General features: G+C 32.4%; 2 protein-coding genes across 2 annotated transcripts; one reads left to right on the top strand and one right to left on the bottom strand.

The window, feature by feature from the left end:
* Positions 1–1,204: 1,204 nt before the first annotated feature.
* On the bottom strand, positions 1,205–11,279 carry LOC121994948 (paired amphipathic helix protein Sin3-like 1). Its single transcript, XM_042548822.1, has 19 exons — positions 11,260–11,279; positions 10,994–11,137; positions 10,718–10,889; positions 10,543–10,641; positions 10,316–10,462; positions 10,066–10,231; positions 7,965–8,188; positions 7,727–7,881; positions 7,485–7,612; positions 7,132–7,386; positions 5,457–5,887; positions 2,774–3,257; positions 2,637–2,698; positions 2,452–2,552; positions 2,225–2,363; positions 2,002–2,145; positions 1,624–1,787; positions 1,469–1,550; positions 1,205–1,401 (listed from the first exon to the last, which is right to left on the bottom strand). The coding sequence occupies exons 1-19, from the start codon at positions 11,277–11,279 to the stop codon at positions 1,276–1,278; spliced, it is 3,243 nt and encodes a 1,080-aa protein (XP_042404756.1). The 3' UTR covers positions 1,205–1,275.
* A 1,539-nt stretch (positions 11,280–12,818) lies between these two features.
* Positions 12,819–13,607, top strand: LOC121994086 (probable calcium-binding protein CML14). Its single transcript, XM_042548250.1, has one exon. The coding sequence runs from the start codon at positions 12,956–12,958 to the stop codon at positions 13,445–13,447; it is 492 nt and encodes a 163-aa protein (XP_042404184.1). The 5' UTR covers positions 12,819–12,955; the 3' UTR covers positions 13,448–13,607.
* Positions 13,608–18,166: the final 4,559 nt, after the last annotated feature.

Below are 18,166 nucleotides of genomic sequence, written 5' to 3'. Positions count from 1 at the left end.
TCAAGGTTATCAACGAAAATCCTATTTAGTTTAGGTAATCGATGATTCTCGAGTAATGTTCCATGCTCGATATGTCAGCAAAAGGGGTATGGAACTCGGAACCGGAAAATCTCATAAAATTAAGATTTTTCTTGATTCCAGGGTTAACGAAATTTTTTTTACCCAAAATACATTCAAATAAGATAAAAATGTGATAAAAAAAGAAAAATAGAAAAAATAATAGAAAAAAGTAAAATAAAAAATAAAAAAACGTAAAAAAATTAATAAAAAACGTACAAAATTTTAAAAATATATAAAAAATAGAAAAATTTAAAAATAAAAAACATAAAAAATTAAAAACATAAAAATAAAAATAAAAAAAAATAAAAATAAAAAAATAAAAAATAAAAAAACAAAAAAACGTAAAAATATTTTAAAAACTTTAATTTTTTTTTTAAATAAAAAGAAAATAAAATAAACATAAAAAAACGTGAAAAAGAAAAAATAAAAACAAAACGTAGAGTTTAAATAATAATAGTAATATATGATTGGTTTTGTAACTAAGGGTAATATAGTAAAATATTAAACTAGGTTATTTATTAAAACCTTCAAACAAAAATTTTTGTTGTATTACTTAGGTTAAACCAAATAATATTTGGTTATGTTTTATCCACCGTAACTTTAGTTATGTGATAACTTGGTAATCACATAACTAAGGTTATACATGATAACTTGGACCAAACTCATTCTAGATCTCACAATCAAATATCTCCTCAACCAAATATTTATAGATTCCACCTATCAAATATCTTACTTTCAAATATCTCAAATTATATAATAAAATATCTCAATAAAGTAATGATTGTCTCTTATGGGATCCATTTGCATGCCACCTAAAATAAAATATGTTCAGTGATTTTTATTCATCTCTCAAATATCTCCCATAATAGGGGGCATTTGAGAGGAGGGATATTTAGAGAAATATCTCCTTCAAATATCTCTCATTGGAGATACCCCAAGAGACAGTGTATTTCCTAAGTAATCAAGATAGGATATACATACAACGATTGAACTACATGTGAAATCAATAAGATTCTATGCCCATATAATTTTATCAAAATGCTACAATTAGTAAGGAATCCTGTGCTTCTGATAATCTGCCTACTATGTTACATTTTGCTCTTACTAGTAGTAGTATTGGGCACCTGCTCATGTCATAGCTAAAGCAGCCAAAGACAAAGAAACTTGAACTATCGTATGACTGGGGACTAATTCAAATGCTTTAAGAGAAACCTCCTAAGACGTTTTTACACGTGAAGAACTCGATGTCGCACGATTGAAAGATGAAGAATCATTGGAGGAGGATGGTTTCTTCTTCTTTCGCTTGATGTGGCAGTCCTCTGTTCCCATCTCATAATAAATCTGTATATATCGCTCCAAATAAGTATGTGATAAAAGTAGGTGTTGGTTGGAAATTTAAGCTACGTACCTTGGGAGAAGAATTGAACGTCTTGAGTGAAAGACCGTTGACCATCTGATTTTTACAACTGGATTTGGATTTGGGTATATTTCTGAAGTCCAACGAAATCCGTAAAATACTAGTCAATTTAGAAAAACTCACAAATTGTTATTAGAAAAGGTTACCTATTAAGGAAATGTTTTCTCATTTCCTTTCTCTCAGGATCGCTCTTAAGAATGTGATTATGAACGTAAGTTTCAAAATTAGTTTCTTTAGAAACTGTAGTTGTTTCAGATTCCTTAGATGGGTGTTCCGCCAACTGTATTGTTAACTTGGTAGGATTCATAGACTGCAAAAAAGAGAAAAGCAATGAGAAGCTATTTTGCATTCAATAAATTCCTACATTATGTTAATAATCGTGTAAATTAAACAAAATATAGTAATTTGAGGAGATATGAGACTAATCGATTGAAAAAAAAAAACTTAGAGCAATGTAGTTGATTAAATAAAAAATTGATCATGATGTCCAACTTGAGAGTCAAAAGATGGTCATGAGAACGTACACATGTAAATCTGAATATGTCCCCGTGATGAATGGCGCAAGCATTTCGGAGATAAATTAGCTCACTGGATTGTCTTCTGGAGTTTTCGTATGCATAAAGCTGAAGGAACTTGTTTTCCTTCTTATTGGATGCGACTTCTTGTAGCTGAAAGAAGGATGCAAAAGCCAAGCCATTGAGAAGAAAACAAATTGATTTGCAAATCCTAGAATTTCGCATATTCGACCTGTTTCGCGAGTTTAGATAACAAAACATCCAATGTGGACAGCAAATACGATTGAGGTCCAACAAATGCAAAACAATCGTCTTCAAACTCTGATTTGTTTGTGGAACCATTAAGATAACTGTAAAGTGCCTTCTTAAATCTGCACTCACGTTATGAAACAATGTAAATACATTAAATTGGCTTTTGAACCAACATATATAGTATAGCAATTGTTCATGATCAGTTACTTGGAGTAATGAGTAGGAGGATTTGCTTTCTTCAGAGTTCTCAATTGAGTTTCAGTTGATGAAGCATTTATCTTCGATGACAGTATTCTATCATACAAAATCTGCCAAAGAACAAATTGGAAAATGATAAGAAAATATATGCTCAAGCAAAAAACTAAGAAGAATTGGAAAAACATGCCCCTTACCTGGTGAAGCCTAAAAAGCAAATAGAAGGAAGAATTTCCATAGAAGATCCTTGATCCTCTACCTTCATGCAATTGTTTAGGCAAATGTTCAGCAAAAGGTTTAGAAATTTCAGTAAAAAATGTTGAAAGTGGCTCACTTGTTCCCTCTGCCTTGTACATGTCCGCATCAGCCATTTCTACAACCCAGTTTCTATCACTTTTAAAACCTTGATTGGCACATTTCTTTTTCCCGCTATGTTCATAAGAGGATTCCTCAGCATTGTTGCCACCATCATCTTCACTAACTGATGCATCTACAGCTGGCTCATAAACCTTTGAGATGTTACTTCGATATCTTTCTGCACTTCCATTGTTATTGTTAGCATTGAGATTGTCCTGTCCAGACCGTTCTTTTGCCTCAGCCTGATAGATCAGCTCTGAGCTATTTTTGAATCCAACAATCTTCTCCATCTCAGAATCTTCAAAATTCAAGAAATTACCTTCTCCATGATGGATTTCAGGAGATATCTCCCCCTCTTCTCTCTCACTTTCATAGTCAGTAGGAATTTCAATGGATGGATGGGCATTCTTATGAAAATGGATTGCATCACTACAGCTATTGTTCCTAACAGACGCCCATTTCTGGTGTTCCAAGAGGCAGAAACAGAAGACACTGACATATTAGACAATGACCACTAATAGTACTTGTGCTTCAAATGTTATATTCTCACATTAATGGAAACTGATTTATAATTTTCAAAAAAAAAAAAAAATCAAAACATGAACATTGTTTACAAGATAAATTCACTTGTAACTTACAATTGAATTAATACAAAATGGATTAACATATAAAAGAATATTCTGTAGTTGCAATTAGTTGAAGAGATAAACAGAGAAGAAATTCATCTTGAACTCTTCTTGTCTATTCATTTAGACAAAATCAAGTAGGTTGAGATAATGCAGTACAAGTAATTTCACTTTGTTAATGTTAGTTCTAAATCTCATTGTCTAATTTATCCATTTTAGTATATAGACGGTCTTTTCCTTGGAAGTTTTAGAGCCTAAAGAGGTAGCAATCTTTTTGTGAGCTCCTATGTTAAAAACTACTAGAAAGAATGGAAGTTGATTAATAATTTTTTAAATTGCTATATCAAGTTGAAAATACACAAATTCTTTGAATTCTTGGTATATGTTTTTACTCTTCTTATGAAAAAAAAATCCTTGAAAACATTTCAGTCAGTCAGCAATAGTAGAAGCATATTTAATAAGAAACAGAAAATAAAAAAATTGTGTATTTTTCAACTCGATATAAGAATTAATGAAAATGATTAACTTTCATTCTTGCTAGTAGCTTGTAGCATCATAGCTTAGAAAGAGTTTGTTATCTGTTTGGAGCTTTAAACCAAAGGTAAAGTCTATATACTGCATCAATAAATGTAGAACATACAAGACTTAAAACTAATATTAAATAAAGTATAGATTATTAGCTCGAAACTCTTAACATTTTCTTTGCTGATTAGAGAAAGGAAAATATATGGGCTTGAAGTATTAGAATAGTTGAGACGTCTTTCAAAGCCTTAGCTCTAGGAGAAACATTGATTTACACTGAAGCTAACAACACGTTACTTCTAGAAGCATGCTCCTTTTCTTTGGAACTTTCAGCGTCCTGGAGTCATGTTAAAATTCCAAAATTTGGCTGAAAAAATCTTGTCCATAGGTGAAATCTGCATGGTTTTCTCTGTCTGCATGTTCACATACTATAGTAGAACTAATATGTTCATTTCCAATAACACTCTTGAATAGCATATTGCCCCCATTCTCTCAATGTCTATATTCATCTATCAAAGTTGAGGAAGAAAAGTAAAGAAAAGAAACAGATAAGAGAACCACTTACTTTGGTCCCAGTCCAGTGGCAAGTTTTTAATCTCATCTTAGGACATTTTAAGGATTATATACTTGAGCATTTTGAAAAACCAGTTTGATATTACTAGCGATATTGACTTGCATTGAATTTAATGGAGAATAAGATTCATGTAGTCAATCTCAAATAGTTAGGATAAACACAACTTGATGATGCTAATGGTTGTGGTGAAATTTGGTGTGCTTGGTTTTGTGATAGTTTATTTGATGATATGTATATTTCCTACAAATAGTTGATTGAAGTGTGCTATTAACTTATTGTCTCAGTTGTGTTATTCTATTATACTACCCAGCAATATAGGTCAAAGGATCTTGCTTCACTGCTAAATTTATATTTTTCTTTGGACTATGAAAATTTCAAGCCTGTTCTGTTTGTTCTACAGTTTTGTTCTCCACACATACAAAGGAATACGTATTTCATACTAACAAATCCTACAAGCTCTTAAAAAATGTCAGTTTGGTTTAAAGAAATAATCACACTCTAACAAGTTGACATATTTTATCCCCCTCTAGTCTTTTACATCAGTGTTATTTTCATTTTTTTAAAGGTGATTGTTCGCTCCTTTATTGCTTTAATTCCCTCTTTAATCTTCCTCTTTTCAAATGAACATGATTTTGGCCCCAGCTACTTTTAGATTAAAAAAAAAAAATCCTTGAAAAACAGTTTAGTTGGTAAACGAGAGTAAAATCATATAAAATTAAGAATTCAAAGAATATATCTACTTTGCTAATTGATCTAAGATTAAGAATTAAATAAAATGATTAATTAACTTCCATTCTTGCTAGTAGCTTTTAGCATAGGAGCATAGAGAAACATGCAATCTCTTTGGGGTTCTAAAATTTCTAAGGCAAAGTCTATATACTAACATGGATAATGTAGATTATATGATTTAAAATTGATAATGAAGGGAAAATTCTTACCTCAAAATTGTGGACATTTTTTTTGCCAATTGGAGTGAGAAAATTAGATGCATTTGAGGTATGAGAATAGTTGAGATGTGTTACGAAGCCTTTAGCACCAAGAGAAACATCAATATGTGCTGAGGTTGACACACTACTTCTAGAATTATATTTTTTTTCTTTGGAACTTTCAGTGTCCTTGAGCCATGTTAAAACTCCAAATATTGGCTCCAAAAAGGTTGTCCATATCCTCATGACATTGTCCATTTCCTCTTTTGAGTTGTAATAGTTACCACAGTAAAATTCCATAATTTTGTGAAGTACGTCATGGATTTCTCTGTCTGCATATTCAAATACCATAGTAGGACTACTGTGCCCATTCCCAGTAACACTCTCTAGCAGCAAATTGTCCTCCATTCTCTCATTTATTTGTCTATATTCATCTAACAAAACTGCACAGGAAAAGAAAAGGAAATGAGCATATAAGAACAAAGCAACAATTCAGAAGTGTCAAGAATCCTTGATTGGTAAAATGAGAAAAACAAACAAAAATAATCACAGTAGTATTTCACTTAAGAAAGAAGTATATGAACAGCACATTTACTTTTCCTACTTAAAATTGTCGTGTGTCAAGATTGATAGAGTGGCAGCTACACATGTATGCTTATCATTCCAAAAAATGCAACAGAAACAGCACGAGGAAGGGCCCAACAAAATACTACTTATGATACTCCAAGAAAAATCCAAGAAAAAATATAAATTACATAAATAAATAAAAATCCAAGAAAAAATATGTCACTGAATTAGCAATAAAGAAATCCAAGAAAATCTAAATTACATAAATAAATAAATAAAAACAATCATTTAATCTTATTAATCTAGGGATAATTAGTTACCAAATAGCTCTTCTATCTAAAGTAGCTTTGGTGGAAGTATCACAAAAATTAATGGAACTATGGCAGCATGGTCCACTTATTTTTACATCATATTGGTGGTACAGTTTGTATCAGACATATCGTTTGGTTCAGGTGGTATCCTGATCCATACCAAGCAGTACATTCCCAACAACAAGAATTTCAATTGTTGGGCACGAAGTAAGCAAAATTATGAATCCACAAGCTATTTCATTAATCTAGGCGTGTGACTATCTATTGTCTTACATTTTAAATGAAAAGGAAGCTTGCTGGTAAATTAGCCATAAATATGTGGGCTAACGACGAGTGTATAAGCATATTGATTATACAGCACATTGTGACGTTATATAGCAGTAAAATACCAATCCAACCAAAGACTGTTATGGATATTGTAATCTATGTATTGGAGCAACTTAAAATTTTATCTCAGCCTGTGATCCATGAAAAGAACTAATGAGAATTTCCAATCAGTCCATGGTTCCTCGACGAACACTGGAGTGGACATATGCATTCATTTATATAGGTTAAAAGAACTAAGAATATGATTTCACAAAGCTGCATAACGTAAGTCAACCTAATGTTCTTTATCTGAACAGATACATAGTATTGGCTACTTAAAGATTCAAGCTCTCTATTGAGCAGCATTGAAGAAAGAAATACGTACACCTTTCCGAGGTGCTGCATATGCAAGAAGCACCTTCTGATGTTCGATAGCATGAATGATGCGATAAGGTTGTAAAGAGTGTTAAGATGTTAGATAAGTTTTGGGAGTTAAAACACACCTGATGATGCCAAATTTCTTCTATCTTGCTGTTTGAATTGAAAACTGCGGTGATCAAGTGATCTTGGATAGCACTTCGCACAAGCTTCACTCCAGACTTTATTAAACTCTGCATGCTTTCTTGATGCTTCCTCTTGTTTCTGCTTCAAACGAGCTGATATCACAGGAAGCACAGTGCTTGCATTTGCACATAGAAAACCAACAACTTCCGGCCCATTGTCACCGTATAATTGTCCAATACATCTGAAGTCTTGATCTGAAGCATTGAAAATGAAAACAGAATATTAATATCCATCCATTTCCTTTTTTATGAATTCCACATGATTTTGCAATGACATTTATGCAGATACAAACCATTAAGATAGTTTTTAATCTGAAATGGAGTTCCCGGTTCATTTTTGTTGTGGTGGACCTTCTCTAGCAAATCCTCTACCTTCTGAGAAGTTGAAGCCATCCTACATAGAATCATATCCATCTCAAACCTGGAGAGAACTTAATATAAGAGTCTAGTTAAATTGTTAGCACTATTTTGCAAGTTATAGTGCTATCAAATAATCTGCAAGAGGAATTCATGATTCTAAGAATGTGTATCATACCTCTCATCGTCACATCTAAATAAACATTTTTCATATTTATTCCTGTGCATGAACTTAGAAGTGCAATTCTCACTTTTAGAGGGCACAGACACCAATCTATCATTCAAGACAGAGGCATCAAGCTCAGTCATATAGCTTGCTCGAGGAACTGGATACTGTTCAAAAACAAAAATGACAATTCAGAAAAAATACAAAATGGCAAATTAAAAGAAAGAAACAAAAAATACCTGAAGCATACATTGTTTGGCAGAAAACAATAACTAGTATCATAGCGTTGACAGTTTGAGAAGTTCTCTCTTATGGGTTGACATTTTTCTTCGTCAAAGCTAGTATTATCTACATAAACATCAGCACCTTTGGAAAGAGGGTCAACACCAAGGTACTTCCCTTTTATACTCACACTCCCAGATAATTTTCCACCCATGTCCATCAGTGTGTCCTTTTCCATGATAGGTATATGGGCTTCACAAGAAGAAACACAGCTTTAGAAGGATAAAATTTAAAAAGTATAGCTCAAATTTTGTTGCACAATTGGACACTAATTATCCATAAGAACATGAATGTGAGCAATCATCAGCACATGGATCACGAAATTACTACACAGTGTTGTGGCACAGGCCACACCACACATGTAGAACATAATGCATGATTTATCATCTATTAAAAATATTTTTTAAAAAAAAGGTCAGAGAGGGAGTTTTCCACCAATATCTCTTTTCTATATTATATTGGCTTTCATATGTATATTGCTTATGTTACATATATTGTTTAAATTAAAGGTAAAGAAATGCTAAAGAGGCAGAACAACAGTTAAATGAGGAAGGAAGCAATACTAGGGTGCTTTCAAGCTTAGCAATGTAGCAACCATCCAATTGAAAACTGTGTCAGCATTTAGCCAAAGATGTGGTTATTCCATTAGTTGGAATTCAGCTCATTAAGATATTGTTTATATTCATTCGGTAAGACAAGTTTATGGTAAACAAACTTAACCAATTTCTTAAACTTGATAAGATCCATGAACAAACTTGGACACTTCTGAGCTCAACTTGTTAACATTCATAAATAAAACCTGTAAAAAAATTCATGAATAAATACATTAACAATCTAATTTAGAACTCATTTATGGTCTTATTTATTTAGCTTTTAATGCAAGTATCTAAAAAAGTAAAATGCATATATGTATATGAATATAGGCTCCCAATGCAATATATTGACACTACTTTGTGTACACTTTTTTGATATTCCGCACAATCTAAAATTCTAGATTATCAAACAACATATTAAAAAAAAGTAATATTAATTCAATTATTAAAATGAGTTTCAGCTAACTTTATAAGCACAACATTATGTTTAATTGAGCTTGAAATTTGCTCAAGCTTAATAAGCCTTTTAGCAAACAAGTTTGACATGATTATTGAGTCACTATTTCAAATGTCCTGGTGACTACTTAAAATTACCATACAATGCACTAAAGCAACTATAGTTTATAAAATTTAAAGTATATGTATATATTTAGCAAATGTAAATGTTCAGACAAACTCTGCTAAAATCTAAAATTTCAGAACATATAGAAGCCTTTTTTTTAAGAAAAATGGTTTTATGATAGTGTAAACTCAATAATAACACTTCAAAAATTATTTCATAAGTAAACTGATATAATGAATACGCAGTTACTCATCTAAATAATAAAGACATAAACATCCTATTATATATGGATGGTTTGTCAATTGCCAAGTTAATTTTGATAAATTGCAAAGTACAAAACCTCATAATGGCATTTTGTACATTATCAAGTAACCTTGTAGAAAATAAAGATTCATGTAGAATTATGAAAAAAAACAAATAGTTATGTTGACCAAAAACACATACATACAAAAATGCTATAAAGTTGCTGACATTCTTACATTGACACGTTATCTATAACTAAAAATTACCAGGAACGATGAATCAATTATCCTATGAAATAATACCTAACACAGTAGTTTGTTATAACACCTAATGAACACAGCTAGCGCATAAAAATTTAAAATGGCAACGAAATAAAAGCATCAAAGTAAATTGATTCATTGAGATAGAATAATTATTTTTTATGTCAATAGTTGGAGTAAATTGACTCAAAATAGATTTTTATTGAATATGCAAATTTTGTCACAAAGCGTCATTGTAAGATTACCAAGAGGGAATGGCATATATTACCAACCCTTATAAAAATATCCAAATCTCATCAGAAAAGGCAAAATGTGGGAAAGATTAGCATTTGCAAAGTTACTAGTAATCCAGCAAGATTACCTTTTACCAAACACATGCTAAATGATATAGAACTGTAAAATCTTAACTACCTTCTTCATCACTGTGCAACATTGAACTGTTCAAATTTGTTTCATGTTGTATGCACGTGTTACTGAATGGATATCCTTTGGAGATCTCATCACTTCTCTGAATTTGTTTCGTTCTTTCAATGTGTTCTAGATCTTGCAAATGAGTATAGCTTTTTATTTGAAACATCTACAAGGGGAAAATATGTTAAAACTTCAAATTCATGGTTTCTTTATCAACTAGTCCAACTCAAACCTTTTTCAAAATGTATACCTTTTTACCTCCAGAATCATCTGTACTTGTTTGCCCGATAAGACCTTGAGATGACTCATGGCTAAAAGATACCCCTTTTGAACAATTGAACAAGAAATAATTGAACTCTTCAACCAAATCATCATGGTCTTGAAAAAGTATCATTACCTGTATGAAAATATTGTTTTAAGAGAGTTATAGAAATAAGCAATCTTCTCTAGAAAATGGTGGAAGTAAAACTGAAGGACCTCTTGATATACTTCATTGATGGACATGCGACGAGTATGATACATGTTCAGGAGCTCCAAAAAACAACTGTAGTTGTGATCATTATCAGAGAAGCGATTCTGCACTACCAAAACCAGTAAACAAATAGGCAATTAAGTCCAATGTGCGCCAATTATAGTACAAACCAAGGATTACCTTTATTTTACGAATAAAATTTAAGGCATCCCAGCAGTCTGGCATTTTATCACAGGTGCGACGATCTTTTGCATCAAGACTCTTTGGCAAGAAGTCTTGGAAGCCCAGAAACAAGTCAGGTTTCCCTTGAAGCAACGTTTTCACCTTTTTGACACACTCAACCTGATTGTTCCTGCAATAAGCATCAAGATGTATATTTTCTTTTCTTTTCCTTTGAGAAACAAAGATCAACAATAAATTGACGAATACATGATGAAACAGAAATCAGGAATAAACCTTTTATCTCGGAAATCCAACATAATCTTGAGGAATTTCTGATACTCCTCGACTTCGAGACTGTGTGCCAGAACCATCAAATACTTTTTGGCATATCTGGAATCTGGTTTCTCATTAATGCTATTGCGGCATCGCTTGGGTTCTCTTCAAGAAAAACACCCACATTTTTTTCCCTTTTTAGAAACAAAACCTCACGCACCGATAAAAGAAAAAAAAACGAAAGAAAGAAAGAAACACAAGCAAAAACCCAATCTAACGTAGCTCACCGATCGTGTGCAGCATCCATATCATCTTTAAACCCTCTCATTTTACCCAACAAGGAGCGAGAACCACAAAATCAAGAAAGAGTTCGGGGTTTTTGCTTGCTCGTGATCGGCGACAACTTCCCAGCAAAAGGAGATTCGCGACCAAATCGATTCGCCTCGATAATTCAATCCTTCGACCGCGGACGAGGGCTGGTGATACTTGAGCAGGGGGTTTGAGCCTCCGGGTTCCAATTCGAGAGAGAAGCCAACGCCATGGATTTAAGGATGCCGCGCGGGCGGAACATCAAGATTCGTGCTTTGTGCCGCCATGATGCGCGCAAGGTGCTGATGTGCGGTTCAGATTCTCCCGAACCCAGATGTCGGTTAGCATTCGAATTATAAGAGGAACTCAGCCGAAAGCCCTGGATTAAGAAAAAAATAATAATAATAAAATCAAGATCTTGCGGGCTCCATCACATCTTACGCTACTAGTTTTAATTTATTCCTTTTTAGTTGTCGGTGTTTTTGACTTTTTTTTTATGTATTATTTTTTTTTATGTGTCATCGTCCTTTTGAAAGAGTCGTAGAATATTTAATTACGTAGGTTCAAAAATTAAATTTGTGCAACAGGAACAATTTATCAAGCATTTAAGAATTAAATTTCACATCTAGATAAATTTTTTTTTTCATAATAAGAATTGTGAGGTATTCAGAGTATTATATTAATTTTTTATAATATTTTTAAAATTTAAAGTAAATAATTTATTTTATTTAAGTTAGATAATTATTTTTTACTATACATTATATATCTATTTTTTATTACCTAATATATTCCTTTTATTTTTTTCCTTTCTAAACTAAATAATATTTTAATATTTAAGGAATAAATTTTATTTCTTAAATTTAGAGAAATCTTATTTATTAAATCTAAATTTTAAAAATAAATAAGGTATCTAATGTAAATATTTTTTTAAAATAAATTTTATTTTTAAGAAAGCTGATATGAATTATAAATGAACCGAACCGGTTCGCTAGTTTTTAACCCGTCACGATAAATATTTAATTCATATTCGAACTTATCGAATTTAAGTCGAATTCAAAAAAATCTGAATTTTTTTTTTCAAATCGAATTTAAACCTAAATTATTTAATTCATAAGTTGCTCGTGAATCTTAATATTTATTAATATAATATAATTATATATTAAATAAATAAATTTTAAATTTTTTAAGTATTTATTGTTGAGTAAAAATTTGAATAGCTTTCAAACCGAATTTAAACCCAAGCTCTGATTCAAATCAAATCTGAGCTAAAAATTTTAATTTTTAAACTTCGAATCAAACACAAACTCGAATATAATTAATTCGAGCTAAATTCAAACCTTATATTTTTCTTCGTAGCTTCATTTGATACGTTTACCACTATGAATATTATTAGGATGAGTATAATCAGTTTTTTTAATTTAGGACTCACCTTCAAAATTAATGACTATAAGTTAAATATCCGTGTCAATTAAAAAAATAAAAAATGAAATTTGCCCTTAAAGCCGGGTCAGTCCCGATCCAAGTCCAAGACGCGTTCTCCGTTTTGACCTAAAAATCAATAAAGGACTGCCACCCGTCGTGCCCTTTTTCCCCTTTCCCGAACCTCTCTCAGCCTCTCTGTCGAACACCTTGACCGCTTCCTAGTTCCTACGCGTCCACCGTCGCCGCCGATCGATGGCCCTCCCGATGCAAGGCGAGCAGATGAAGCAGCTGCGCGACATCTTCGACCGCTTCGACATGGACGGCGACGGCAGCCTCAAGCAGCTGGAGCTCGCCGCCCTCCTCCGCTCGCTCGGCCTCAAGCCCAGCGGCGACCAGATCCACTCCCTCCTCGCCAACATGGACGCCAACGGCAACGGATCCGTCGAGTTCGACGAGCTCGCCGCTGCGCTCGCCCCCGCCATGACAGATCAGGTCCTTCTCGACCAGGAGCAGCTCCTCGAGGTCTTCCGCTCCTTCGACCGCGATGGCAACGGCTTCATTTCCGCGGCTGAGCTCGCCCGCTCCATGGCCCGCATGGGCCAGCCCCTCACCTTCTTCGAGCTCACCGATATGATGCGCCAGGCCGACACCGACGGAGACGGCGTCATCAGCTTCCAGGAGTTCGCCGCCGTCATGGCCAAGTCCGCTGCCGAGTTCCTCGGCGTCACCCTCGTCGCCAATTGATCGAACACCTCGTAGGCGTGCGGGTGCGATCTCTTTCTCCCTTTTCTAATTGTTAGTAGCTAATCTTGATTAATGCCTTTGCGACTGAACCAATGTACAGAAGAAGCTAATGCAGTTAGACTGATAAGATCGATCGACGGATTCAATTGGTTTGGTTTCATTTTTTGTTTTCTTCATGTTAGTATTCTCTTTATTTTTCTTTCCCCTTCTTTTTCACTTAATTTGTTTTTTTCTCATCGTTGGTTGTGACTATCTGAAAGGCTTGGAAACTTACGCCAATTCCTTTTTGATATATACAAGGTTACCTGCAATCATATAATTCTTCTACTAGAGAAGATAAATTTAATAGGAAAAAAAAAAAAAAAAAAAAAAAGGCTGTCCTGTTTATAGGAATACTTTCCACATGACATCTTGTTTAAATCTGCTAACATCAATACAAATAAATTATATTGTAATAGCTATAGTTCATAACTATATAATATGAACATTTTAATTATAATTAATATTAATAATATTGTAGTAATTATAGTTCATAACTATTGTAATATAGATATTGTATCTTTGGTCAATATTTGTCAATACAAGTTAACATGGTTGCATTAATACGGTCCCAATTGCATAGTTGTATTAGTTTAGGAATCTTATCTAATAGTAGTTGCAATAATAACATATAAAATACGGATAATCAGGATGAGGTACTTTTGATAATAAATTCAAATTAAAAAAAATATCATTTTGATTTTTTCTCAAATTTAATCGCCCATGTTATGTGAGTTGGCTATGATGAATCTTTACCCTCTTGGAGAATCCGAATTGCAACACTAGGGTAAATTCAAAAAGCTTATTTCGAACATGACGAAGGTTCGATACAGGATCGGTCTTGAGGCATGTCATCGGGGATGATGGTCAAGAGCTCTCGATTTTTAGGAGCCCCAAATTTGTTATGCATATATACTATATAGTATATATATTTAGATTGTTTTAATAAAAATCTAAAAAATATATTTAATTGGATTATTTTAATAAAGGTTCAAAAATACCTATTGTTGAATTGTTTTAATAATGGTCTAAAAAATATATTTTTTATTAAAAATTATGAAAAAAATCTAAAAAAGAAAAGAAAGATAAAAACAAGGAAGGTAAATGATTATTTTTTCTCTGTCTAAGATTTTATTTCTTCTATAATTCTTTCATTAATTTGTTTATAGAAGTTATAAGACTATAAAGAGTAAGGTATGAATCCTAAAAGTTAATTTCCTTATTCTTCTCCTTTGAATCTCTTCTAATTAAATTTGAAAAGTTTATTAATTTTAATTTCATTAACATCATCTTTCATCAATATAAAAACTTAAAACATAAGATTTGAAAGAGTTTAAATAAATCATTCTAATTTTAATCATCATAAAATAGATTATATTGATTGCTTCAAGTACAAACCAGACTTTATTGTTCTTTGACTATTATTGTCACTGCTTGTATTTGTTTCATTGTTAGCTTTGTTGCTGGTTTTGTGTGTTTTATTTTTACACTTGAAATTTGTAGTACAAACATGTTTCCAAAAAAAATATCAATCTTGGAGTTAGAAAAGCAACAAAAGAAAAAGAATAGAACATATTATTAAAACTCATAAAGGTGTTCTTCATAAGTTTTTTAAAGTTAACTCTTCAATTGAAGATTCAGTTGATGAATTACAAGAAGAAAGTCAAAAAGAACTAAATGATCACGCAACAAATGAACAACAATCGAGTAATCAAGAAGAATTAAATGATTATGCAATCATTGAGAAGGAATAATTGAGAGAAAATGATGATCATAATCATGAAATGAATGAGTAAGAAGAATTGAGAGAAAAATAATGATAATGATTTGAATGTAAATGATTTGATAATTTAATATATCCAAAATGAGTTGTTAGAAAAACTTGATTTTGAAAATCTTATTGATAATTTTACTTCTCAAAATGTTAGAAGATATAGATTTTTTCAATGATTATTTTATACTTATTTTTTTTTTATATTTGTAAGTATTACACTTTTTGAAGAAACTTATGAAATAAATTTTTTTTTTATGAAGTTTATCATATTTTAAATGGAATATATTGATATTTAAAATTTTCTATTAAACTATATTCAAATTGTACTTAGTAATTTTTTTTTTTCTATAGAGGTCATTTTTCTCTTTCCGCCCAAGAACCCTCAAAAATTAGGACGGGCCGTGATTCAATACCACGAGTTCATCTTGATCTTGACGGAAGGTTTAATATCACGAGTGATAATGATTCCTTATCAGTCTCATCATGAATTCAAATCACGTTTGTACTCATTTGGTTTGCCTGTCCATATCAAATCTCTTGCAAGTTAGAAGTTAACCCAGTTTATGTTATGCAACTCAAATTGTGCTGCTCGTTTGGCATCTTTAGTTGAACTTGTCTCTTGTTCTTTTCTTTATTTAATTTGTATATAACCTTTTTTTTTTATGATTTGATCCAATGGATCTGTTTTTTGAAACTAATACAGATCCAATGGATCTGTACCACTTGTCTCTTGCCACTTAATTAATGAGATCTGGGCTCCATTGGATCTGTCGCCCCCAATCATAGAGCAGCGCATCGGGAACTGGATCCGCAACAAGTGGTTCGTCGACTCAATCGCATGTGAATCCAGTCATCTCACTCCACGTGTGGATTCGGACTGTAGCAGACGCACGAGGAAGAGCATTCGGGCATGCACTGTGAAATAGGGACGCACGGGATCACAGGAGATGGCCCCCGGCGTGCACCGTGAAATAGGGAAGCACGGGATCACAAGAGATGCCCCCCCCGCATCCTGCCGTCCAATAAGCAAAAGGATTCCAAGGGCCCCTGTCCTCACCTAATCCGTCGACTAGGGCAGGGCCACAATGCGCATACAACGCATACATTTCATTATGCGCTACTTCAATGGTTTCAGGGCTTTCAGCCTTCAGCGTCCATATTTCATTTTTTCCCCCGTCAATCCTCATATTATTCCTTTTAACCTCGAAAACAATTTTTAAAAATTTATTAAACTATCATAAACGTTTTAAAAATATCTACAATGCTCAATTTTATATATATATATTTTTTTTTTCAAAAATGTAGTTATTTTGTTAAATTCTACTGTTATTATTATACTTTGAATCTCTAACTCAAAGTTTAATCTATATGACATAGTCATGTTCGATCACGTTACATTTGGTCTAGAAGATCTCTATTTGTGTTAATCTTTGAGACTACTCCTCTAAGTGAAGGTTTAGTCCTTTCTTTATTATTATCTTAACTGAAATTTAAAAATATTTTTGTTTTATAAATTTAAATTAAATTTGGGAAATCAATAAAAAAAAAATTTTATGCATTCTCGGACTGGATGTGTCCTCGCGAATAAAATTGATTTTTTTAAAATTATTTTGGATGTTGAAAGATGAGGTAACTAAGGTAAATTAGTGAATCACACGGAATTGATTTGAAAAATATTAGACAAAAATTAAAATAAATCTTATTTATAAAAAAAGATGGTTGATTGAATATTGATTAAGGAGTGCTCCCCTAATGGGCAGTTGACCAAATACAAAATATTGTGCTTGATGAATTGCTTGTTACTCATGCTTCCTGATTTATTTTGGTGACAAGTGAAAAACTTCATGGGTTAAGTTGATCATCCGAGGATTAATTGATATAAGTTGGATACATAGTGTCAATTCAAAAAGAACGTCCCTTGTCACTGTTCAATTTTATATATTTACCCTCCTACCTTCTATATTGTTCTCATTATTACCTATCGTCTAAAGCTTCTATTTAAATCTGTAATCGGTTGAGTCCATTACAACAGCTACAATAATATAGTTGTTATACATGTAACAGCTAAGAAATTATAGTTACTATAATACATGCTTAACATATTCAAAAATATTAATGTTATAATAATTATGATTTCATAAGTGTTACAACACAATTCAATTCTATTCATCTATTATTCACGTTATAGCAATTACAATTTCATAGCTATTACTACAACACAAATTTGACATGCTTATCAAATATTCACGTTGTAATAATTACGAAATTGTAATTGCTACAACATGTGTAGCAGTTATGATTTTATAGATGCTATCACGTGTCCGATCGATTTAGAATTTAGACTAAAGATAATAATAAAAATAACATCCAATGACAAAAAAAGTAAATATACACTGTTAAATTAGGGATGACAATGAGTCGGATTCAAATTAGATTACACATCTTCCATCCTCATGCCCATCGGATATCAGATATCTATCCTTGTACTCATTAAACGATGAGATATTTTGTATACTAATAATTTTTTCCTTTTCATCCCACTATTATTATTAAAAATATATATATTAAAATTAATATTATATATATATATATAGTCCATCTAAAACTTCCTTAATTTGAATCGAATATTGAATCTTTCGAATAAAATTGTAAAGAGGTCCCTTACTCCCTTTGATTAAAAAGTGGGAAGTCCAATGATGTGGAAAAACAAAAGACGTTTTTTTTTTAATTTTGCCCAAAAAAAAAATTGTATCCGCGGAAGATGGACGGCTTCCGTGCTCCCGCTCGCGTTCTTCCGTGCGGACACCACCAACACGTTCCTTTCTATGCGGTGCTTCCGCCCTCATGCCGCCTCGTCGCTCTCTCGGCCTCCTCTGCCGCTTCCGCCCTAACTCTCTATAAGTACT

This window comes from Zingiber officinale, chromosome 6A (genome assembly GCF_018446385.1).
Source record: "Zingiber officinale cultivar Zhangliang chromosome 6A, Zo_v1.1, whole genome shotgun sequence".
In the NCBI taxonomy this organism is placed as follows: Eukaryota; Viridiplantae; Streptophyta; class Magnoliopsida; order Zingiberales; family Zingiberaceae; genus Zingiber; species Zingiber officinale.
Note: the sequence above shows the minus strand (reverse complement) of the source record. Positions and strands in the feature narration are given on the sequence as shown.